Source organism: Zeus faber, assembly GCF_960531495.2.
Source record: "Zeus faber genome assembly, chromosome: 7".
NCBI lineage: Eukaryota > Metazoa > Chordata > Actinopteri > Zeiformes > Zeidae > Zeus > Zeus faber.
Window position 1 is genome coordinate 5,775,714 of NC_137203.1, and position 26,238 is coordinate 5,801,951.

At 49.6% G+C, this 26,238-nt stretch overlaps 1 protein-coding gene across 1 annotated transcript in view; it reads right to left on the minus strand.

Moving 5' to 3' along the window:
• col27a1b (collagen, type XXVII, alpha 1b) overlaps positions 1 to 26,238 on the minus strand; it is a gene marked incomplete at its 3' end in the record, with an annotated part of 71,688 nt that overhangs the window by 42,339 nt on the left and 3,111 nt on the right. The window contains exons 3-9 of the mRNA XM_080004571.1: positions 21,622 to 22,928; positions 18,697 to 18,750; positions 11,961 to 12,014; positions 8,796 to 8,849; positions 8,641 to 8,694; positions 3,365 to 3,409; positions 1,333 to 1,386 (exon numbers count right to left, since the gene is read on the minus strand). Of these exons, the coding sequence (XP_079860697.1) occupies positions 1,333 to 1,386; positions 3,365 to 3,409; positions 8,641 to 8,694; positions 8,796 to 8,849; positions 11,961 to 12,014; positions 18,697 to 18,750; positions 21,622 to 22,928 (1,622 nt within the window). The remainder of the gene's footprint in view (positions 1 to 1,332; positions 1,387 to 3,364; positions 3,410 to 8,640; positions 8,695 to 8,795; positions 8,850 to 11,960; positions 12,015 to 18,696; positions 18,751 to 21,621; positions 22,929 to 26,238) is intronic.

Genomic DNA, 26,238 nt, shown 5'->3' on the forward strand with positions numbered 1-26,238 from the left:
GGCGGAGCGCGGGTGCGGAGGGAAATTGGAACGGGCGCCGAGGACCCGATCCATCACCGCGCGGTAGATGCCCAGAAAACACCCCGGCTCCGGGGACTGACTTTGGTCGAACGCCGGAGCTCCAGCTGTCCCCGCCCCATCCCCTCTCCACTCACTCTCCGCGCTGAAGGGGAAACTCAGCTTTTAAGATGCAGAGAGAAAACAAAAAAGACCAAACTCTCCGAGTTTTTGTTTCGTGTTGTTTTTTTGCTTCTCAAACATCCTTCGCTGAAGCAGAACCCAGACCGAAGCGCAGTTTTGAGTTTGGGGACGGCGGCGGCGGCGGAAGCTCATTTGTAACCGGGGGCGACCGGCATTAGTTATTATTCCTTACAGGCGCTGGCTGTGGAAAACCCGGAGCCGCTCTATTTCCTGACTAGACCGGGGCTTCTCCTCGACAGGTGTTTCATCTCCGTTCCCCCTTCGGCTCGGAGCCCTTTCACTCCGCGTCTTACTGCCCTTCCCTGAGCCTCCGTGATCCTGACGGAGTTCATTCCTGACGGAGGTGAGGGACGGCGGGTTGAGGGAACGGGGACGGCAGGCAAGGACTGCGACAAAACACCTTTCCCCACAGATTTTAGAATGCGATGACATCTTAGTGTGTGTGTGTGTGTGTGTGTGTGTGTGTGTGTGTCGATATGTATGCCTGTGTGTGTGTGCTTATGCATGAATGTGTTTGTATATATTCAAGTATGCATGTGTGAGTGTGTGTATGTGTTCATGCATTTGTGTGTGTATGTGTTAGTTTATGTGTGTTTATAGGCGCTTGTGCATGTTTACACGTTTGTTTATGTGTGTGTATACAGTAGGTGCTTGTATGTGTGTATACGTGTTAGTTTATGTGTGTGTGTGTGTGTGTGTGTGTGTGTGTTGGTGCTTGTGTATGTTTATACGTGTTAGTTTATGTGTGTGTGTATACAGTAGGTGGTTGTATGTGTGTATTCATGTTAGTTTAAGTGTGAGTAGGTGCTTGTGTGTGTAAACCAGTTTGTGTGTGTGTGTGTGTGGATGTGTGTATGTGAGACACTGTGCATGCATTATGTGTGTTTGTGTGTTCATGTACACGTGCATTTGTGTGAATATATATGTGTGTGTCGTAGCTCCTGATCTGGTCTCCAGTGAATCCGGAGGAGAGTGTCCTGTGCCTCCTCACAAAGAGGAAAGGTCCAAAAGGTCACGCCGTTAGCCAGTTAATACAGTCCGTCCACGTGTGTGTGTGTGTGTGTGTGTGTGTGTGTGTGTGTGTGTGTGTGTCCCTGACCAACCAGCACCGCAAGACTAGCTTTACTGCACCTGCCTGCCAGGATAACCTTTGGCCCCAGGGCTGCCATCTTCTCCTCTCTCGCCCTGTGGAGAGAGAGAGATAGAGAGGGAGGGAGAGAGATAAGGGGGGGGGAGGTAAAACATGAAACAGGAAGGAAAAGCAACAATATCAGGGTGAACCTCTGGTTCAAAAGATGCAGCCTGGTATGAGATTGAGCATTTAGAAAGAAAGAAAGAAAGAAAGAAAGAAAGAAAGAAAGAATGGAAGAAAAATAAAGAAAGGAAAGTGTAGCACAGTCCAATCCTAATAGGGCTTCTTTTTTAAAACTGCTTTGCTCGGTGCTACCTGAAATGAAATTGTGCACTGCGAGAAAAAGAAAAAAGGAAAGAAACAAATAAACAAAGAAAGAAAGAAAGAAAGAAAGAAAGAAAGAAGAAGGAAGGTAGGAAAGAAAGCACGGTGTAAACCCATTAGAAACAGGTCTTTTATTTAACAAAGAGCCTTTGTTTGGCCCCAGCGGTGTCGCTGCACCCGCTGGCGCTCTGACACTTCAATAAGCTCCTCATGATGCGATGGAGCCGCTCTGCTCCAGCCAAACGCCCTGGAAGCGAGTGAGTCCCCCCCCCCCCCCCCCCGTCCCCGTCCCCCGTCCCCACCACCCAAAAACAGCGCCAGAATGTTTAACTCCGTACGTCCGGGGGAAAGCCAATCGGGCGGAGCGGAGTGGAGGCAGGCAACTCGAAAGAAGCTCTTCCGCGTTGAGCGCCCGCTCCCGCGCCCGCACGGATGGGGCTGACGTCAGCCCTCCAGGCCAGTAGTGTTGTCGTTCGGACGGGGAGATTTTCTACAACGCCGTTGGTGTTAAACGGCGGGGGACAGAATGCGTTTTCGGAGATCTCCACATACGCGTGAAACAAGGCCTTTGCGTACTTTTAAAAGTTTCCTCGCGGGTAGGCGAAATATTAATGTCTAACGAAGAAGCCCGGGGGCGGTAAAATGCCACGCGAGGGACAACGTGTGGCAAAAGAAAGAAAAAATCACAGTTCAGTATGTTCTGGTGATTTTCCGCGGGAAGGAATGTAACCTCAGGAGGTGCAGGACGAGCTCTCTCTCTCTCTCTCTCTCTCTCCCCCTCTCTCCCTCTCCCCCTCCAACTTCCACCCGGTGCATTCTTCCCGGTGATAACGTCCGCTATCGGGGAGGAATCCTGGAGGGACCGCTGGCCCACTTGTATCCCCGCCAGGGCCACGCCCCTTCCCTGACCCCGGACGCGAACGTAATCCTGACAGGGAGAAGTCTCTCCTCCATTACTCTCTTATCTATCTCTCGCTTCACCCCCCCCCCCCTTCCTCTCTCTCTCTCTCTCTCGCACGCACGCACACGCGCGCGCACACACACACACACACACACACACACACACACACACACACACACACACACACACACACACACACAGATATCTTATCTAACCTGACATGAAAAAGCTGGCTCTGGGTTTTTCTACGGGGGCTGGATGTTGACAGCGGAGTCTAGACGGCTTTCTTTGATAATCCCAGATGTGTTCATTGGGAAACAATTATTTATTGATGAAAGGGAAACTCTCCCCTAAAAGGGCGTTAGACGGGGGTTGGGGTGGTTTAGGGAGGATACAACAGGAAACGAAGTATCTGAAAGAATAAATGTTCATAAGGCTCGTAAGCACTCAGAGATGATCAGAGCACCGGGGCCGCCGACGAAAAAGTTTCATTCATTTGGGCTCGTGAGGGAAATGTTGATACTATTAGTAATAAAATGTGAACATTACAGTCATCACATTAAACTTGGTAATCCATGAGGTCTGTGGATGGCTCACACAACAACTCCCAGAATTCCATTCAGTCGTTGGTTTGGACCCACGACAACGGAACAACAGACCAACAATGGAAAGCATACGGAGCATTAAATGGCTTCTTAGAAAGCGCCGGCAAAACAAATGGAACGAGGTCTTTTCGGAGCCGAATCAGCCGACGGATTACCACTTTAATATTGAGCGACGCGAAAAGACGTGAAAACTGTACTCACTTGATCGCCCGGGAGGCCAGCAGGACCGGCGTGACCCTTCTGTCCCTGTTGAAGAGGAACAAAAAAGGATGTAAATGGAGGATGTCGGGGGCCCTGGCGGCCAGACAAACAGCATAACCTCACGTTACCTTCGCAATCCCGGCGCGGCGGAAGGTGGCGTTAAATAGTGCGTTAAATTATGTGTTTCACAGCGCAGCAAGTCCCGGCTGGGAAAGTATGAAGTCACGCTGGTCACAGCTAATCCAATTTTTGCAGTTTAAATAAAACAACTTAAACAGCTGATATGGATGATGAAGCTTTAAAAGGGCTCATTACGAAGAGTAAAAAGGCGACTAATCGCCGCCGTGCAAAATGGAATCAGCCTTAACTCAGGAGATACAGTAATAAGTCTTTTGCCATTTTTTTTTCCGCACAGGAATAATGGAGTTGTTGAAACCCTGGGAACCGTTTGACCGCACATATGAAAATGAAAACGATAATAGTCGGTCACCGCTAATAAAACATCCACCGTCATTCCCCTTTGCCTGCAAGCCTCCATCTTTTCAGCTTGTGGACGTCTGCCACCGGGGTTCTTAAAAACCGTTGCCAGGTCCGCCTCCTTCCAGATATCGGCAGCGGCGTAAACACGCGCCCGCGTTCACAGAGATCTCCTTATCAGAAATGCCGCCTGATCCGCTTGGTGTTGGCGTGATTTACGGCAGAGCCCCACACAAAGAAGGGGGAAGCCTCCATGACGTGGCGTGGATGCCGGCCCCGGCAGTCTGACCCGGCCGACGCTCAGGAGCGCCGACGACGCCCTACGCCGGACGCTCGGGAAACCACAAACCGGGCGGGCCAAAGGCTCCAATCTGTAATGTCACTGAGAGGCCCCCCCCGATAAGATTGTAGCTGAGATTGACGCCATGGATAACCCAATTCCCCGAGCGAGTCCGAGAGTCTAAACAAAGCAATTAAAAAGCAATAAGTGAGAAGATGAGGTTGAGGGACACGACCCACTCAACACCGCCGGCGCACTGTGATGCCGGTTAAACCTCGGTCGGTAAATCCCATCATGAGGTTTCGTCAGAATTCCTGGGTTCTCGCCCCGTTTATCTGCTGACAAGCAGGACTCGGGTTTCAGTTTTGGAAACGTTCACGGGCTTCGGGCTCCATGAGTCGTTCACCAGAGCCAGAGCCACAGAAGAACAGAGTTATGTGTCTGGGACCTCCAGCCGGCCTTGTACTGCAGAGAACAGAACGGATAGATGTGTGTGTGTGTGTGTGTGTGTGTGTGTGTGTGTGTGTGTGTGTCTGGTGCAACACCAAGGGGGCAATGTTCTCCGCAAGCCGGACCACTTTGAAAAGCAATGCGTTTTTAATCACATCAAGTACCATCGATACCTTTTCCCAAAAGGTAAAGAGCAACAATGGCTGGGGTTTCATTCCCTCTTCCTGGATAAGCAACACTTTAAACCTGGCGACGACGAACTGCTTCCCCCAGGGAGTCGGTGTTTGAAGGTATTTGAAAACCCTCTCCTGTTCGCATGCATGTAGTTCCAGGGGCTGGAACGCCAGATACCTCCACGACCGCTGAGACTTCCAAGGTCCAGTCGGGCCCAGAGTCTCTGTTTGGGAGGATACTCCCCTCACCCCGGGACCTGTCAATCACCACTCAAGCTCCGCCCCCTCCCCCCACGTAGGTACATCCCCCAACTGGCTCCACTTGAGTTTGCATGGTGTCCAAACGCCCGCTGCTGCCAGACCCCTCCGCTAGCAAGGCCAAGAAGCCGCGTGGAGTAGGAAACACGTTTGGCAGTGTTGGTGTAGTTTCTATGGCTTCCTTTAGGGGGCGCTTTATGTCGCTTATTGTCCAATCTGAAGTGGACAGTAAACAAACACTTAGAGGAGCAGCCGCTCAGCACGGCCGCCCCCAGCCAGCTGCCAGCCGGATGGGTCCATTCACTCCCATCACAAGCACCGACCTGTTAATCGAGGGCGGCAATAAAACTGGCCAGTGGCCACACCTTTGTGGGTTACATCTCGGTTTGAGGTCCAGGCTAATCTCGAAAGCCGTGATCTCACCCCGTCCTGCAGCGCCGGGTGACGTCTGAGCAAGCGGTAATAAGCACGATAAGAACTGTTGATGCAGAGGCCGGGGGTTTGACCGAGACCTCTGGAAATGTTTTCTATTTCACTGTGATGAAACGAAGCGAGAACAAAACCCAGATTCCCAGCGGAAGGGAAGCTTCCATTTTTTCCCGGAGCACCGGAGTCGGGAATGCGGCGGCGTGAAACTCCGATTGTTTTAGCGGTGTTCAGGGACAGCGGGGGAGGGAATCTGGCGCGCCGCAGGTCCAATAAAGGCCCCGAGCGCTCTGCCAGCGTGCCATCATCGCAGTTGGCCGCGGGACGTGTGCTCTGGTCCAGGGGTTGAATAGTCTCCGCAGAGTTCCACACAGGCGCACGCGTGGAACACACACACACACACACACACACACACACACACACACACACACACACACACACACACACACACACACACACACACACACTGACTGACTCCAGAGTAACCTTCCCATTACATCTTCACACACTCCCCACATCGAGGCGGCGAGGAAAGGCTTTCTCTGGCACGGGACCAGAGGAGGCCGCTCACAAATCCCAGAGCTGGAGACGTGAAGGGCTCTTAAAGCCTGAAGGCTGCGGAGTTCCAGGCTGGATGGTCTGGGAGCGGTGGGGGTGGGGGCGACCCTGTAGTTTGGGATCTGGGATCCTGACGCTGACCAGTGAGATTCAGGACAAAAAAAAAAAAAAAAAAAAAAAGAGGGTGGAAACAATGCTTTGTAATGATTCTTGGCTTCTAACACTGTCTTATAGAAATTTTTAAAAATACCAAAAAAAAAAAAGAGAGAAAAGAAGTGAGCTCAGCACAGCTGCAAACAATGAGGCGCCCGGCGGCTTCTCTCCAGCAAGGAGGAGGATCGCTGAGCTTTCTTTAACTGGATGCACGCTGCATCTTTGCAGGCCGGTCACCCGGGCCCACGAGTCCCGTGTTAACCGGTGCGCCGGTGCCGTTGTTTTGGAAAATTAAACAACAGCAAACAAATCAGTGAACGTATAAATAAGCGCCGTGGGTGATTTCACCGGATCGAACGCAAGCCGTGTCAAGCGAATAACACCAATCCGACAGGGTCGAGCCGTGCTGATCACTCACGGGGGAGGGGGGAGTCGCGTTGCGGTGAAAACCTGGCAACCCCCCAGCAGCAGCATATAAAACAGCTTAGCATGGACTTGTTTTCACTCGTTGTGAGGACGAGAGATGTTACATAACTCAGCTTTGGAGACGCCGTACAGTGTAACCGCGACTCCTCTCACCCTGTGCAAGCTCACGGAACGCGGGGAAAACTGACCTTTGACTTTCTGGTGGCCAAAGCGGTTGTAAACGGAGCGGTGTTGTAACCAATAAAGCTCCAAGAATTTTGTTTTCCCCTAAAACGTAATCATGTCAACCGCAAAAAAAAATTTTTTTTATCGTTCTGGACGGGAAGAGAGATATATTACTACCACTTAACCTCTGTCAGTGCGTTTGTCGGTGCCCAGCGAGGATCCGCAATTACCATAATCCAGCTGGAGGAATATCAGCTTTTCCCATGACTCCACTTTCCATGACTCAGGGGCGGCGTTCCTCCTCCTTTCTCCAAAAAAGTGGAGAAAGTCCCCCGTTACTACGGGAATCACAGGAACCTTGACTGCACCAGATGGCTTCCCGCTGTCGGCCCCCTCCGGTTGCGTAATAGATTGTTATAGCCGCAGCCAAGGCGTTATTGCGCTAATACATAAGGAGCCGAAATGAAGGTAGTGGGAGTGTCCGCGTGCGTGTGTGTGTATGTGCATGCATGTGTGTGTGCATGTGTGGGTGCATGTGTGTGTGTGTGTGTGTGTGTGTGTGTGTGTGCATGCATATGTGTGTGTGTGTGTGTGTGTGTGTGTGTGTGTGTGTGTGTGTGTGTGTGTGTGTGTGTGTGTGTGTGTGTGTGTGCGTGTGTGTGCATGCATGTGTGTATGCGCGTGCGTCTAAAAGAGAAAAATAACATTTGTCATTTTACGACAGTCATTTCCAAATTAACATTCTCGCAGCATGTAATTGCTTGGCCTTCCACTGACCTTTAACTGTACTTACAGCGCTTTTACAATCCCTCCTCGGCGGCTGACGGCAGGCAGCGTGATGGATCGGGCTTAAAAACCTAACGGCATGATCGGAGGAGGGGGGCAGCATCCGAGGAACTTTCACTCTCCCGGCACCTTTTATTGCTTCTTCCTCTTCTAAACAGGAGCTGCTGCCACATTCAGCCCACCCCCGCCCCCAAACCCCACCCAGACGCCCGCCATCACGGGGAGCCCCGGTAAGTCAGGATCCTTCCTCGCCCCCGCGCGGATCAGACGCACGCGACGCCCGCCATGCATTTCAAAAGAATGCCGCGGCGTCTGTCCCGCCGAAGACGTGTAATTACGGTGAGTGGAGTAGAATGTTCTGGGCCGAGGCCAAGGATGAGGAGCGCAGGGGGCCACACAGCGAGATGATCCCACCCCACCTCGTCCGTAATGACCCGGGCTGTAAATAACTCAAACAGCCTGAATAAACAGACCTGAGGAGCGGCATTAACCCACATTCAAAAACATGTCCTACTTTCTTTTTTTTTCTTTTAGTGAGGAACAGCGATTAAAGAAGGAGTGGGAAGAGGGGTGGGCGGGGGGGGGGGGGGGTCGGGCTGAAATAACATTTCACCAGAGAACAACGAGGCAAGCTCCGCCCACGCGGACCCCAACGCTGCGCTCCGTCTCCTCCGGCCAACAGCCCTGATTTAACGGCGCAGCCGTTCCGGGCCTGTCAGCGGCTTGGAGCAGCGCAGAGCGGGAGCGCCGGGTCCAGGTGCGGCACCGCAATGCGTGCGCTACGCTCGGCCGCCGCCCGAGCCGGGCCCCCCGAAAAACGTGGTCGGACGCAGCGTTTGGCCGGGACCCCCCCCCGAACGCCGTACTTCCACAGGTGGGGGGGAGGGCGGCTGAGGATGTGGGCTGTGATATACTCATCACCCGTACGGTGCACACGTCCAGGCCTTCAGCCAAGCCCTCATCTGTATGTACTGTACTTGTGTGTACATGTGTGTGTGTGTGTGTGTGTGTCTCCTACTGACGCACACACACACACACACGCACACACACACATATTTCCCTGTTCCCACACATGACTACACACAAATTTCATGATTTGGATTTCAGCCAAACTCATTTCCTACCTTTCGTCCATCTTGGCCGGGCACTCCAGGGGGCCCCATTAAACCAGGCTCTCCCTGGGAAAAAAAACACATGAACAACGTCCATATTAAAAATCCCAAATCCTCCGGAACTCTGTGCGTGAACACTGATGGTAACGGGATGGGACCAAACTCACTTTAAGTCCCTTTGGGGCTCGGCCGGGCGAGAGTCCAGGGTCTCCCTTTTGTCCCTTGAAAAACACAGTGGAGACAGTTATTCAGTTTTTCCTCGCGGCAGAACGCATTCACTGCGGGGACGATACGGCCAATTTCACAAAATCATTGGCGATGTCGCCGCTTTTCAGCGGAATGAACGTCCCTCCCGTTCATCTCTACGGCCATTTACTGTAAGATCGTCTAGAGTGCGTCGGGAAGGGATTCGCACCCCGTCACTTTTTCCACGTTGGGGTTATGTTACAGCCTTAATCTGAAATGGATTTGAAAAAAAATCCCCCTCATCAATCTACTCGACGTCCCATGAGGAAAAAACAGGTTTTTGCTTTTTTTTTTTTTTTTGTCAATTTTCTTATAAAAACTTTTTAAAATTTTTCATATTTCATGTTTGTGTGCAGGTCAAACAGGGACAAAATGGGGAAAAAATTGAACAAAAATTGGTAAATTGCCATGAAATTGCTCTTTGTATTATGTACACCTGTGCATACCGCTGACGTCCGTGTTGCCAAAATGAGAGAGAGACAGTCAGACAGCCAGACAGATAGCCAGACAGACAGACAGACAGACAGACAGAGAGACAGACAGACAGAATTTGCCGAAACCATAAATCACGGGACAAGACGGAATCGTGTTCGATCTTGAGCTTCTCGAGAGTCATCAGCCAGGATTTACACCATCCACTCCGGAAAGTGTCAGAGACGTTTTGGGAACGGGATCCCGACGTCAACACGCCGCGCCCCCAGCCGCCGCTCCCAAAAGGCGCATTCAAAAGACATGCCTCAGCGTTCGCCCCGCCGTCGGAAACGATCCCATTCCGCCCAAAAAGCCTTGCGTGTGTGCGTGTGTGTGTTTGGGATACGCGCCGCGAGGGAGGGAGTTCACCCCGAGCCGTCCAAACGGTATTTACACTAGAGCGCAGTCCATTTATGCCCTCCGCCGTCTCGGTTTACAGCGAGCGGCCGGGCGCATTCTTCTCCCTTTTCGGGGCAGCGGTGGAAAGGAACGCTGTCGGACGCCGCGCTGCATTGTGGGTCGCCGTCCCCTCCGGCTCAGAGCGCATCGTCGGCGCAGCCTCGGGGTCCGTCCGCGGGAAAAATCCGCCAAACATCTGGACGCGACGAGGGAATACCTCATCCGGGGGAGCAGACGGTCGCTCTCCCGGCCCTGGCTGGGAGGCTCATTGTGCGCGGAGAGCTCTGGGGGTTTTGATGGATCGGCGCGTTGGAGCGTCGTCCGGGGCCCGCTCCCAGGGGGGGAGATGTGCTCGGATTAAACACGCGCCAGTAAACTATTATCAACAGATTTCTCCGTGATTCCGCGGGGGCCTGTGCGACTCCCGACACAATCCGTTTACCAAAGAATACGGTTTTGGCCCGGGCCGAGACAAAGGCCTGCATTGTGAGTCGGCGCGGTGCGATCCAGCGGCGAACAGACCTTCTCTCAGGAAAGGAGGAAAAAAAAAATCAACCCTATTTTTTTCAAAGTTCGCTGGCCCTCGAAAGAATATGTATTCTTTTTACGGGGCTCGGGGCTCTAACAGGCAAAAAAAAAAAAACGAGAAAAAAAAAAAAATTTGTATTTTTTGTCCATTTCCTGCTGACGAGAGCCGCCCGGGCCAAGAGATACATACACGCCGACCCGAGCGGCCGGTTGTCTCAACGTTTGGGCTCCAACCGCAGCTGTTCAAAGCGATGACGGTGCTTTCTGCGAGCGCACGACCCCACACCAGCGCCCGCCTGCTCCGCCGCGCAGGCTGCACGCGCGCGCAGCTACTTAGAGGCTTCGCCGGGTTTTCCCGCTCTCAAAGCCAGGGTCTGGAGAGGAAAGGAACATTATTTTGATGTCATTTATCATCATTACCTCCAGGAAACGTGTTTAAATTCCAGGACGTGAGTTACACAGCGTCACAGGCTGGGAACATATACACCAGCACTATGTGGGTACATTCAACAATGGCATATTTATTCTTTACTCAATGGTATATTAGGAAAGCTTAGGCCTAGTAATGCAGGGCACTGGAAACAGTGGAGTCTTTCATACACATAAACAACGGGATAATTACCTTATTGGTATATTATGGGGTTATTTAAATCACAAAACCCGTGGGTTTTTTTTCCCCTCGTGCTTGCGTCCCCGATCCCGCTCGCAAACGTCGGCGTAAACTCCGGCCTCTCATTCGAGACGGAACCTTGCCCAAGTGATCCGAGCGGGGAGGAATCTATTTTTACCGAGCTGTTTGTTTTTGTTTTTCTGTGTTTTCCTCACCAGAGGGCCCCGTGCCAGGCCGCGCACGCTGCTATGTGAGGACGCCGCGCACGGGGCCCTCTGGTCGGGCTCCAGACAACACAGATGTACAATGCGAGGGTTGCGCTTTCTCCCTGGTCGCCATCGCAGGCCAACGCATGGTATCAATTACCTCCTTGTCCGTCAGGGATCGGGGGGGAAGATGTTTAAATTGAATGTGTTCATAAGGATTGCGTATGGAGGCGCGGGAGAGCTACTTTCCATAGACGCAGACGCAGACGGTTTGGGGACCTCCTCGACTCAGTTGTTTGGTTGTCGCGCTCACAGTCGAGATTTCTTTGTCAAAAGCAAAAATATTATAATCATGAAAAATAAATGTTTAGAAACAGCACTGAGAGAACGCTGAACCAAATCAAATCGAATCCAATTAAATTTAATTAAATGTAATTAAATTAAATTACACTAAATTAAATTAAATTAAATTAAATTAAACTAAATTCCGATTGAAGCGTCATGAAAAATTTTATTATTCACTGTATTTGGAGCATTTAAACCTCAGCCCTGAAGGTGAAACAAACATGATGTAATTTAACAAGAACCTGGAAAGAAAAACAACATGACGCAAGCCTCCCCTCGCCCCCCCGGCCCGCGTTATGAGCCGTCCGCTGATTTACCACCTCCTCCACCCCGTCCTCCTCCTCCACCCCCTCCTCCTCCTCCACCTCCTCCTCCTCCTCCTCCTCCTGCAGCCACTCATTATTCCCATCCTACGTTCTAAGGGCTGGGGGATCAAAACAAGGTGCGAGGAAGCAGCGGGGCTCATTTTCCGCAGAGATAGGTGCCGTTTGGGAAGAAGAACGCTCTTTGTTTTGTTATTGCTGTACCTTCATTCCAGGAGGTCCGGGGCGCCCGGGGTTTCCATGTGGACCGGGAGGCCCCTGGAAAAAAACACAGATACAGCGCCATCAAAGAGGACGAACAGCAGACAAGATGAACCGGCTCATTAAAGCGGCCGAGGCAAAAGCGAGACGTTACGCTGGGGTCGAGAAGGGGGGGGGCGCCCGTGAGCTCGTGAATTTCTAATTATATTCAAGGTTAGAGGAAAAAAAAGGTTTGAATAGACGTTTACAGTAGTTTACGGCCAGTTACTCTACAAAAGTTCTTTAAAGTTCACATTCGACGCACTTTTTGACGGCACCCTAAAACCATTGTTGGCCAAACTGGTTGAAACCACGGGCCACAGAGGAGCTATTAGTGCATAGTATCCCAAAATAGTACACAAATCACAAATAAAGGCAAAGTTTGAGAAAAAAAAAGTTGCATTTAAGTCTCTTCATCAACTCCACATCGTTGGTGGAGGACGAAGGCTCTTGGGCCGCCTTCCCCTAAATCCTCCGGTGTAGAAACATCCGCCACCTCCTCCCTAGCGCTGGAGCTCTCTCCTGTGGGCGGACGCCGGAGTTCGCCGGAGGGTTCACAGGGAGGGTGAGTTTGCCGAAGATCACGGGGATGACTCGACCCGCTCAAAGCGAGGCGTCTGAAAGGCGGAGGACCCCGCCTACCGGCCCCCGCTCCCCGCAGGCCGCCGGGGACAGGTCAGGGGTGCTCTGAGGTCCCTGTCTGTTTGTGTGCAGGCGCTCTGCGAGCCATATGTCTGCTGATTGCCTCGCCTGTCCGCCCGCCTGTCCAAGCTATGACATATGGATGTGATTTTCCCCGTGCCTACACTCTTCCCTCGGCTTTTCAGGGGTCCCCGCGAAGTGAAGGCCACACATCCATCACGCCGCGCCTCTGCGTTCTCCTCGTGCCACAAACTGCAGGTAAGTGTAACAGATGATGTGCTCGCGTGTAATCCATTGAGTTATCCGCGCCAAAGGTTTTCGTCAAAGGTCTAGCCTCGTGCGTCAGGTCCAGGTGGGCAGACATGAAGGACTCGGCGCCGCCGAGATGGGATCAATTCGTTGGCTTTGAAGGGACCATAAATCCAGCAAGAACTGCAAAAGGAGGATTCGTTTGGAAAAATAAAGCCGCAACTTTCTGCAGGCATCCAGCGCCGAGACCTCATCCACCGGCGCTCGCCAGGGGGCGGCTTCCAGACGCCGAGCGCGGAAAATCTGCGCGGGTCCAATTTGAGGCATTAAAAAGCGTGCAAAGGGGTCCCGGCGGGAAGGCCTCCCCATCTCCAAACCCCTCCTTCCGAGTCCCTCCGGGGTTTTCCACAGCTAGATCACAAGCACCGCCTTCCCTGTGGCGGGAGGCGAGTCCTCGGAGATTAACGCTGAGTGGAACGGGCGGAGGAGGCCCGGAGGTGTAGGTGTGCGGTCGGGTAATTCTGCCCGTCCCCGTCGCCGTTATTTATCCGCGTTCTTGTTACCTGAGCGGAGGTATCGCCCGAGACGGAGCGAGCGGCTCCCTGCTCCCAAACGGGGGAAGGCCTTTCTCACCCCTGGACATGTGGAGACACTTACCAGAAGCTCATCTACAGACCTCCTCCTCCTCCTCCTCCCCCTCTTCCTCCTCTCCTCCTCCACCTCCTGCTCTCCTCCTCTCCTCCTCCTGCTCCTCCTGCTCCTCCTCCTCTTTCCTCCATCTCCCTGCGTTCGCATCAGCTGGATATTAAAACGTATGGAAGTCATTATCTCCGGATGGGAAGCGGAGGGGGGAGCAGAGTGAGAGAGTGAGCAAAGAACAGAGAGAGAGAGAGAGAGAGAAGCAACAGAGTGAAAGAGACAGAGGAGAGCTCTGGCGGTGGAAAAGGTACAGTAGAGACGTGCTGCGGGTGGGGAGGTGGGTGGATGTTCTCCCCACGGAGACAGCCATGATGGGGAGAATGACTCATTTAATCCATCTCTCTCCCTCTCTCTCTCTCTCTCTCTGTGTGGGTGAGGAAGAAGAATGGCCATCCTTCATGCACTGAAGAGGTTCTGACAAGAAATTAGATCTAGATCTACTAGAGTGCACGCACACGCACGCACGCACACGCACACGCACACACACACACACGCACACACACACACACACACCTGCAGCCCTGTGCTGATGGGCAGCTGGGTGGGGGCAGAACCGTAGCCAGGTTTACGATGAGGGCCACAGAGTTTTATGGGGGTGGCCCGTGGAGTGCTACCGTATTTTTACAGACCATTAAGCTGGAAACAGACATTCTAACACCTTCATAGGCCACACACCACACCACGCTACTGGTTAGAGTTCAGCTTGGTCCTGTTAATGATCTGCAAATAAAATGCTGCCTGGGTTTTACTTTATTTGCACGGGTTAAGTGGGCAAAGACGATGGATGGATGGTTTAGTGGATGGATGGATGGATGGATGGATGGATAGGGTGATGGAGGGATTGGGGGATGGATGTATAGATAGATGGATGGAGGGATGGAGGGAGGGAGGGTGGGAGGGAGTGAGAGATGGATGGATGGGTGGGTGAATGGATGGATGAATGGGTGGATGGATGGATGATGGATGAATAGGTGGATGGGTAAATGGATGGATGGATGAATAGGTGGATGGGTAAATGGATGGATGGATGGATAGATGGATGGATAGGTGAATGGATGGATGGGTGGATGGATGGATGGATGGATGGATGGATGGATGATGGATGGATGGATGGATGGATGGATAGATGGATGCGGGGGCCAACACTTTTAGAAGTGGTTGCAATGTCAGCAACCATGCGTCAGTTGCCAAGTGGTTGCCAAGGCCGCCAAAACAGCTGCCAAATGGTAATCATTTTATAATTGGGCGATAATGATCCTGTTAAATGTTATTCCATATTTCAATATTTCCACTTGTTTCACCATTTTGGACAGAGCAAATCAATGCCCCAGGAAAACTCATTTTCCTTGGGCAACTGGGCAAAGGTTACTGTCGGGCCCAGGGATGGATGGACGGATGGATGGATGGACGGATGGATGGATGATGGCTGGATGGCTGGATGGATGGACGGACGGATGGACGGATGGAAGCTCCTCCGCGCCCGGTTCCCCCCTCTGTCCGCACGCCGGGGAGGAATTAGAGCACAGGGAGAGAGCGGGGCCTGGTAGGAAGGCTGGTGAGGGGCCAAACAAAACCTCAGGCCCGGAGCTTTGATCCGTCACCGACGCCTGTGCGGCGATTCACCCCTCTGCCCGTTTCCGCGGCGTTATGAAACAAACAAATGAAGTTTCCCGGCAGAGCAGGAATCAATCAACGCCGACGTAACCTCGGCCCGCTGGGCTCGGGGGGAGGGGGCTTCAAAGCCACCTTATTTCATTTAACGATACAGCGTGAACCATTTCTTCGGCTAATTACGATAATGCTCCAGATCCCGCTCCAGAATGCGAGCGCGAGGCAGTCTCCGTGCACGGAGCGCTCTTTGATCCGCCTCCGCCGCCGACGGAGTCAAAAAAAAAGACAAAAGAAAAAACCAACCCCCTCCGGTCCTCCAGGACGGGGCCCCCCCCGGGGGACATGAAAGATGGCGGCGGCCAGGGAAGGACGGCGCTGGGCGGAACGCGACACCTCTCACCCCTCATCTAGGGGCCGGCGCTAGGGCCGCGGGGTCCGGGCCGGCGGTGGGGCCGCCCTTTAGGTGCGTAGTGATGGATGGCGGCGTGGGCGTACGCATCGACCGGGCGCGGCCGCTGGCGGCGGTGGGTCCCCTCTCGTATCTCCCCACGCCTTCATTCCTCCTTGTCTGAGATGAATTTTGGACGGTAGAATGATGTAAGTGCTGTCTGAGTAGTTGTCGAGGTGCAGTGTTTACATCTGTTATCCAGCCTGGTGGACAGGGCTTCTCAGTGCCAATGTAACTGGGTCCATTGAGCTCGGGGGACTTTAAAGTGCTGGAAAAGTGACTAAGTAGAAATACTTTGCGTGGTACTTCGGTAAATTTTTCAGTCATCTGCACTTACTCCATTTGGTTTTCTGGGAATTTCAATTTTACCTTTCCACTACACTTCAAAGCAAATATCTATACTTTAGCCATAAAAAAAAAACATCTGAATTGATATGTATGTATATATATGACAAGTATTTCAGATTATTTTATTGTTAGATGTAATCAGGATCTGCATGAGCATCATCCGCAGAAAAACAGCCACAGTAATACTTTATGGGGTATAATAGGCTCTTATCTGAAAACTAAATGAATTTAAATATGTTTAAAGGTACTTTAAGTACATTTAAAGAGCAAGAACATGAGCCAGTCTTTAACATGCAAACTTCAACTCACAGTATTTTCCACTGCAATTGAGTATGCTCTTTTAACCCTGTGTCTGTCTGTAAGTTTAGTTTCAAACATCCACTACACTTAACATTTTTCCCCGACTCCAAAAAAATCAGGAATCAAATATAAAAAACGTGAATTAATAGAGACAGGGGGCGGGCGTCGTAAAGGTAACCGTCAAAATACCACGTTTATTGCTAATGTTTTAACTTTCCTACTCCAGGGCCAGGGTCCCATCTGAACACCTGAAACCGTTCTGTCGACCATGTGTGGAGCGCTGAGTTTTCCCCGTTCTTTCTCTTTCTCTTTCTCTCTCTTTTTTTTTTTTATTTTTTTTTTTTTAATACAAACAATCCTGGAAAATTCCCATTTGGTTTTTTGGTGCAGTCCAAAAAGAGAGAGCCCTGCTCCACCTTGAGGCTCAGGAGCTGCAGCATGAATGAAGCCCATAGAGGTGCAGTGCTGCGGGAGGGAGCCGCCGGGACCCAGACAAGGTCTTAAATGCCTTTAATAAGACGGGGACAAAGCCCCCTTTCTTCCTTGTTTAAAGAGATTGGGTTCCCACAGCTCGCCCCTGTGAGGCCTGACCACAGGGCACAGTCTCACGGGCTGCGGCAGGTAGCTCGAGCGTGCGCGCACACAAACCCGCACGCAAGCACGCGCGCACACACACACATACACACACCCAACCTTCTGGGGCTGAAGTACTCTCGGTAGGATCTCGTAAAATGAATGGGTTGTCTCCTCAACCGTGCTGTTTTGTTTGTTTTTTGGTTCCGGATGGCCCTCATGATAAATTCGAATTAGTTCTGAGGCGAAAGTTTCGATACTAGCTCCATCAGCTCGCCCCGTGAAAGGCGTTTCAATAGGAAGCGGGATAAAGAATCCCTTTATCCCACAGTTCAAAGAGCAAACAGCTTTAAATCGAGGCCTTAATATAATAGGGTTTTAGAATGAATGAAAGGTAAACAACCGTCCGAGGAGAGAGGAAAAAAAATAAAAAATAAAAAAAGACAACCGTGGGCCGGCCTCCCTTCCTCGCCTTTTTGAAAACACCAATTTAAAAATAACACCTGCACTGTGCACGGTTTGCTTTCCGTCAAAGAAAACAGCCCAAAAAGGTTGCAGTCGCAGTGGGTTAGCGAGCCCCGAAAGGAGAGGCGGCCAAGCAACAGAGGAGTCAGTCTGGAAGAGTGACACACTGGGAGCATTCATGGACGTAACGTAGGAGGAGGCTCCCATTCAGGCGCGGCTGCCCTTTGCCGAACCGAGAGGAGGGTCTTTTTTGGGGGGAGCGCACGCGCCGCTGTTGCATTTCAAGACGACAGTTGACGACGGGTCAAGATTCACTAACCCCCTTTATATCTTTCTTATATTTATATTTATATATACATAACCCATTTCCTCATATAGAGACCGAGTTGCCTTTATTTACCTCAACTGCAGAGGGTATCAGGCCTTTATTGGAAGCAGGCTTATATTAGAGGCAGGCTTTAAGATCAAATTCCCTGTGTTTAATAAGTATATTTGATCATATTTTAGTATGAACTTTAAATCAAACTTCCATCTTGGTGCCATGCCATGCCAACACTTGTATGGTGAAAAAAGATAGCTGGTAGCTACCCTAAAAGTCACACTTGTGGTGGTAGCCAATGGGGGGAATTACAGTTTTCCAGGTTCGCCTTGAACGCACCACTTCCTGCTTGCTGGCTTGCTGGAGTGCGAGAGCAGTACAAAATGGAGTAAATGAAATACATCTACAATAAAAACACACTGTTTTTATTTCCTTTGTCCGATCAGTATTTTCCCTGGTCCGTATTTGAGGCGGGCTTGTATTTGTTCGTGTAGACCGTGCATTTATTAGGTTTGTATTTGACTACCTGTTTATATTTCAGGAGATACGGTATTTGGCAATTTTCGCCGTATTGTTTTAAGATTGTTGTGGTTTTTCCACCAGTTGTCTATTGACAATATTCCCTACGCCAAGTTCCTCATCCATGAAATGTACTCGGCCGAATAACGAGATTCTGATTCTGATTTTTTCAATATTTCGAGTTAAAGTCACATTTGCAAAATCAAACAAATTGACGGCTATCTTCTGAACCGTATCCCCCAGAAACGGACCTTGGCAGGGGATAAGAATAGCTTGGATCGGACTCCAGGCCAAGGAAAACTCGACTCAGGTTGAGTAATGCAAAACAATCAGAGGATGTTTTCAAATACTCGATCAAAATCAAAACGCACAAAGAGGTCCATCGCTAATAGTGTTATCACAAAATGTTGGTGTTGGAGGACGCAGCTGGGCCGGGATGCACAGACAGGTCCATTTTTCAGAAATCAACGGAGATTGAAAACAAAAAAAACAAACAAAAAAAACAGTTGGAAGGTATCTTCTCTTACCCGGGGGCCCCGTTTCCCTGGCTGCCCTGGCTTCCCAGGAGGCCCCTGAAGTCCCTGGAAGCAAAAGATTGAAAGTGTAAAGGATCAAGTAGAGGGACAAGGAACGCTGTAGTTGTTATCAATCTATCTATCTATCTATCTATCTATCTATCTATCTATCTATCTATCTATCTATCTATCTATCTATCTATCGATCTATCTATCTGTCTATCTATCTATCTATCCATCAATCCATCCATCTATCTATCTAATCATGGATGGATGGGTTGAATTTGACACGATATTAATATATTGTGAATTTAAAATCCCATGGTAAATAATCCAACCGTGGTTCATTACACTGACTACACGTTCATTCTAAATATGATCTATAAGTCTGTGCTCTGAAGTATAGCATTCCAGACTCCATATAGTGAGAAATACATTTCCATTTTCGTGATCCATATCCCAGTTCAGAACTGTGCATCACGGTAATAGTCCAGTATAATGTAGAGACGGACTAACGGCGCTGACAGACGGCAAATGATAACATCAGTATCAATTCAACACCGAGCACAAGCTCAGGGACCGGAACGAGCCGCGGGAGAAGCTTCCCGCCGGCTCCTCCGCTGTGCTTTTTTATCCCAACTCCATTACTGGCTCCACGGTCGGCGGGACGCTGGGCGGCGTGCGGAGCCAGCGCGGCCCCGGCCGGTCCCCCCGCCTCCCCCCGTCCATAACCACTACAGCGTGCTGACTGCAGGGCTGACTCACCACGCCGGAGCGTTCCAACCACAGCCAATCACATTCATCGCGGGGCAGCGGCTCGTTCCATTTCTAGAGACAACTTCACACACGTAACTCGTAAAAAAAAAAAAAAAAAAAAAAAAAAAAAGCTCAGAAAAAAGGTCAGATCTAATGAGTTGCGCGGTCTGTGTGACTAACGGTGGTTTTGAATGAAATGCTTTGAATTGATTTTGGGGTTTTCCATGACTTGACATGAAAATCAAATCTGTAACTACAGCAAACTGGAATTGGGTAATCGACCGAATAGAAAGTACATCAATGGGATACTGTAAGTTCGGAATAAATTTTGCCAATGGATCGCAGCTATTGCAGATTTATGATCGACTGTTTTGAATAAGTGTCACTTATAGGAATTCCTCGGGTTGTGAAGGCAGGGAAACCCTGAGATGTCCCTGGAAGACCCGCGTCCTGAAATGACCTCCAACCCCTTGGCAGTAATATTCCCACAACCGTGTAATATATAACCTTCTCTTCAGAGGAGTGGTTCATCATCATCATCTCGATTCTAGGTCTTCTGTACGGACCTTCAAACATGTGACCGTCGTGTAAACAACCTATTAATAATTCATTTTCCACCGCCCTGCGAGAGGGGAGTTAAGACTGACTTCAAAGCACGCCGGCGCCGGCAAAACCCATCAAGGCTCAATTTTTTAATTGAATCACACTCAAACCACAACCAAGTCTTTATCATCACATGCACCTAATGGTTATTTTAACCCTCAGTTATATGGCATCAGGCAGGTGATAAAAAACGGCCTGAGCCACATTGCAGAAACACATTATGCTTAAGCAGGAGGATCATGTCTTATTTAACCTGATTCCTTCAGTTGAAAATCCCCAGATAAATCTCTTGGCCGGTTAATTGCATCAATGGAAAATGTGGGCAAGGTTCCCCGTATTATCCATTGTGTCCACCAAATTAAGAACGCCTGCAGGAACCATAAAAATGATTCATTTTTTAGTTTATAGTAAAGGGTAAAAATGCATAACTATCTTGAAATTCTACTTGGGTATATGGAGATGCCTTATTAATTTCGGCCTCATGTTTAATAGCAGGCATGCGCCCCTGACGCTCACCATCTGGACCACATACATGATATTCTAACGTTGGATACGCCATGTCCGCGCTATGGACTTCCAGTGGACTGTCGCAGGCTCAACAAGCAAACTTATCATGGTTTTGAGGGCCGTTTGACGGTTTTAATGTGTCGTAAATTCTAATCAAATTCAACTCTGCAACCATAAAGTATATTTATAAGAAGACATTCATTTCAAGAATTTCCAGACGCACATTCATTGTATGATAAAGCATGCTATAACTCCCACCGAGGAAACACAAGGCACGATAACGGTCTGAATAATGGGACGAATTAGCAGATGCTTTGGCTGGCTGGCCAGAGTATATGGGTGATTATTCAGTGGCCGTTCATTGCAGACGTTGACCTGTTTTTTGTTTTTTTTTAAAGACATGCATTCTTGTTACAGTCACACAGTGTCTCAGAGGAATCTGACACTGAACTGCCAACCCCTTCCCTCAGACAAATGGCAGCTGGCAAAGGCTAAAACTACCAGCCTGACGGCTTATCCACGCTGAACTATCCACGCTGCTGAATAGGAAATCTCACAAGAATCAGAAACAAATGGTAGGTCTGTTTTGCTTTTGTTTTTTAACACTAGGTGGAAATATTTTGTACGAGACGGAACATTGCGGTCCCATAACACAACTATGGTCCATGGTGAGCTATAACAAAAAAAAAAAAAAAGCCTTCAGTGATGCTGTGCTGAGCAGGCCGTGGAGGAGCTTCATGTGTTGGGCTTTCAAAGTGGGTGAAATCTGCAATTTAACCGCCAGCTGTTATACTTGTGCAACATCACAAGCCAACAAGGGATTAAAATAAAACCAAAATGGCCTCAAGCAGAGATGTGGCACTGATGAGCTAAAGATGTGAAAGTGATGTCAGTTAACTAAGTATTCATGAACAGAACAATGAATGCATGAAGTGCATCACCTCATTTACACAGGCAGTAATTTGGTAATTGCAGTGAATCCACAAACATGGTGATCATTGTACTCAAGGACTGTAATTAATCTGCACTCACACAAACTTTGTGATATGTTTTTTAAAGGCAAATACTCACCGCCGGTCCTGGTTCTCCCTTTAGTCCAGGTGGTCCAGCCAGCAGAGAGAATTGGGTAGGTTCCAAGTCAAATGTTTGGAAGCCATCTGTTGCAGCTGGAGTGATGGGGGCAAGCGAGGTGGGTTTGACATCCTGCACGCTGGTCACTTTTGGCTCAGGTTTCTTTGGGGCTATTGTAGTCGGCTGCTTCTTCTGAGGAAGGTAGGTGTTTGAAGAAGATCCTGTTTTGGCGGCAGCAGTGGTCTGTGGATTTGGTTTAATCTTTGGTGGCTTAGCAGAGGCAGGTGAAGGTATGCTGTTCGCAGAAGGCTTCTGGTTCTTAGTATCTCCTTCTGCCATGTTCCTGGCCGTCGTACCGTGCAATGTTGGCGTGGGGTTTGCTGGCGTTGCATTGGTCCGAAGTGATGCAGTGACAGTATGAGTAACAAATCTAAGTGGCCGATCCAAACCCGAGCGTACGGGAGGAGACGCGGTCCCAGGCTTTGGGGTAGCAGAGGTCGGGTACAAATACGTTTTATTCGGCACCGGCGAGCTTTTAGTTGGGACAATAACCGTAGTCCTTCGCTGTTGCTCAGTCGAGGCCGAACTGGGTTTAAAGGACTTTTTTCTTAGTTCCGTCAACAGCAATGGAGGCATTTGAGTGATAGTAATATTTGGGTCCATGGGAAACAGAGGTAGTAGGGGTGGAAACACGGGCCGATACGTATCAGCCTCTCTGCAATGTTTCTTAATGTAATCACAATAGTTATGAGCTGCCTTGGCAGAAGGATAAATGTCAAACTGACAAATGGCACCTTCGAAGGGCACCGAGTTCTGGTTCATCTTGCCCAGAAGGAAAGAACCCTCCGGATCCAAGATCTCCCCTTGCCTAGAATGCAAATCAGCATGCACAGTTTGCTTTCCACAAGAAGAGTAAAAAAATACCCGATCTCCTTGGATATCCAAGGCCAGGCTGTGCCAGTGGCCATCATGGACGTTATAGTCAAAGCTCACAGAGTTCTTCTGTCCCACATGCACCAGGACTTTCCCTGGCGTCAACTGCACCCCGAGCTGAAGTTTCTTCTTCTTCGACAGGACGGAGAAGAGAAAGGCGCTGTTGACGCGGTGCGCCGACAGGCTGAGGATCATGGAGAGATTAGTGGAGGTGTAGGACGCCAGCAAAACCGAGCGCAGGGGCACATGGACCCGCGCCCTCTGCGTGAGGATAGCTCCGGACTTGAAAGGGATGACGCCGCTGGGGACGGGGCGGGAGGACGACCCCGCGGCTCTGCGTCCGGACAGCCCCAGCTGCTGGAGGATGTCCACATCTGCAGCGGGAACAGAACACAAGCGGTCAACCTCGTGACGCCGGACAGAAAAGAATGACGCAAACTGAAGCACACCTTGAATTGAGGGAATCAATCACTGCTCATTTACTTTGATGATTATAGGGTTAGATAACTCATGTCTACTAATACCTCCCCATCAACTACTGGCACACAGACACTATGCTTTACTTTTATATTTAATTAATATGTATCTATAATATCTTACTGGACGTATTCCTACATTCTGGACTTATTGCCTACTGTATCGTCTTTGTGGAGCAGCTGTAAGCCCTGAATTTCCCCCCGGAGGGCTCATTTGTGACTGTACACGTTATGAATCAGATCTGTTGGTGGGTCCTTCATGTCACGAGGAAGTACTGAATCAATTTTGACAGTCCTCCGTTGCTACATCCATATCCTCGTCTCTTGTTTCCATATGAAAGAGGGTACGGAGTAGTTTCTCTGGCAGGGAAAACTAGGCCTGGAAGAACACAATACCTAAACAGGAATAAACTGGATTGATCTATCATTTTATGCTGAACGAATGAAATCTGAGCCCAATTGCAGTCGGCAGTTTAATGCCAAGCTGGGAGCGCAAGTGTAACTAATGGAGGTTCTGTAGCAAACCCAATGTAAAAAGAGACCCTGAAAGTCATAGCTGGGCCACCCATCAGCATCCATTCGAAGCTAAGATTATGCAACTATTACATCATTTTTTTATTACAAAAGAAAAAACTCCTGGAAAGGAAACTGGACCGATCCCGAGAGAGGGCAGTTGGCAATGTTTTAAGAAGTTCATATCGAGCGGAGACAAGGCAAAGCAATCACAATTTATCTGAAAATGAAGAGTCTGGCAAATTAGGATGGAAAGTGAGACGGAAAGCAACGATTAGGATGGCGCATGGTAAAAGGCACCGGCAGTTTGATCCAGGTTTCCCCCCACAGGAAGGAAAATTAAGGTGTTTTATCGCTAACAGTCCTAATTGCATTCACACAAGCAGAAGGCCCAAATGAGCTCCATACATCAGGCGAGGAAACCCCACCATCTTGGGTACTCAACGTCAGGGGACATTTATGATGCTACAGAAAATGTCTATAAACAACATTTAAGATCCGGGTTTGCGGGTTACATTTTAGTGATCGTTGCATTTTCTATTTTAGGAACTACAGTAAGTGGCAGCTCAATATCAAACAAGGTGCTCTCAAGATGATGGCACCTGAAATCTGTACTTTTCGTATTGGTTGTCAATATCCGCAAGTACCTGTGAGAACCCCTACTGGGTCAGAAAAAGGTGCTCTCGGTGCTTCCTTATCAGACCTTATGGGTCAGGAGGTCGGAGAACTTGGTCAGTTTGGGGAGAGTAGGCAGCCTTTAGCCAACCAATCAGTATTGAAGGCCACTTTAGCAGGTCAGATGTTTGTAGACACAGCAGCCGTAAACTGGGTCATCCATTTCAGACACGGTCTCCGCGGCCACTAACGCACGACTCCAACGGATGACTGAATACACTGCACAATAAACACCATTCAGCACTGTCAAAGAGCTTAATCTGGTTTGAGTTTTAGAAGAAATGCACACTGTAAATGTTTCTGTTGAACTATTGTTAGGCACTGATACAAGTCATCAGTGCTGTCAAACAAAGGGCTTTGTGATTAGAAGGAGGGTTGGGGGAGAAAGAATTCCCAGGAATTGTTTAAATCAAGGAAGCTAAGGTTTCAATCACAACCAAATGGCAATCAATGTGTCTCGAATCAGCTAATCCTGTCAGTCGTTGCAACGTCTACAATACAAAGCTGCAGTACAGCGCTCGGATGTCGAGGCTTCGCTCGAGGCTCGTCGTCAACGCTGAAACCGAAATTATGGCATGACGAATTGCAGCTCAACAAGGGTGGGGGAACGTGTCGATAAAAGTCAGGTTACGAAAGAGTGGACACCCCACACAGTTTCTTAGCGGTGTGTGTGTGTGTGTGTGTGCGGGGGGTCAATGCCAATATATCTGCTTTTTTAGTGCAACTTCGAGTGAGTCAGGGGTTGCCAGGTTCAAAGTGCAATGCTTGGCTAAGCTCAGACTACATGCCGACAGATAGCACGTTGTATGTTAATATTTCAGCACTGGACACGCAAGGGTGAAATAAGCCTGAATATGGGGAAGAGGCCCCCCCCCCGAGAATTTAGCCGTTCCAACAGGGACCGACTGGACCGAGATGATGAAGCAGCCAATGAATGATTTGACCACCATCCCCAAACACTTACACAAATATGCTAAAATGTGGAAAAGGACAAATGGTGTCATCGTAAAAGCTTGGTCACACTTCACATTGGGCCCCCCACTCGGTCTGTCGTCAGGGGAAGCTGCAGGCCCCAGAAAACTCAACTGAAGACTCAAAAACATTTTAACACTGCTCAAGGCTTTATTCTTGCCCAACAGAATAAATGTTTTTGCCGACTTGTTAATGACCCGTGGACATCCTGTACTAGCCCGTAAAACGACCTGGAATCACGCTGTATTTCTGTTCCGGCAAATTCTCTCTCACTTTTCTGAGGAGATTATGTATTTGGAAGGTTTTTATGGAGTCGTGAAGCCGGAATGATTCTGTGTGGGTTTTAGGTTATGGAGTACTGCAGGTTATTTCATGAGCAGAATGAACTAAAATGAAAAATGAAGTGCTACCTATCCCTCTACCTTTATCTGCAAAGCCTTTATCTCCCAAAGCGTTTATTTTTAAAACACGCTCCGACAGCGGCCACTTGGTCACTATCCGCATGCAACTGATAAAACGTATGAAGCATAAAATCCAATTTCCAAGGTCAAACATCCTCTTTAAAAATGCCTTCCTAAATTCCTGTAAAAATGAAGCCATGGGACGGAAGCCATGTTTCTGAGGGCCTCTGGCTAATCCAATTCCAAGTGTTCAGTACACACGGCCCGTTTCCAGAGGGAGATGAAGAGAGCAGAGAGGGAGCCATCTCCAGCGAAGACCGTCTCTTTTACTATCTCTCCCAGGGCAGAGTAAACAAACTGTGGCCAAGTTTCTTTGGCCCGCACAGATCAAATAGAAAAGCTGGCGAAGGTACAGCTGACCAGGCGAGGGAGAAGGGGGGAAATGGTGGTCACCCCGGTCAGAGCTAATCCCCGCATAACTTCGACAAACAATCTTCATGTGCACAACAAAGGGGCCCATGTTTGGGAGGCTCCCTTATTGACTTACCTACTGCGACCAGGGACAGGAGATGGAGATTGGTACAATGTGGGATTTTCAGGATTTCATTTATTTGCTCTGCCGTTCATGCTGCATGGGTCCAAAACGG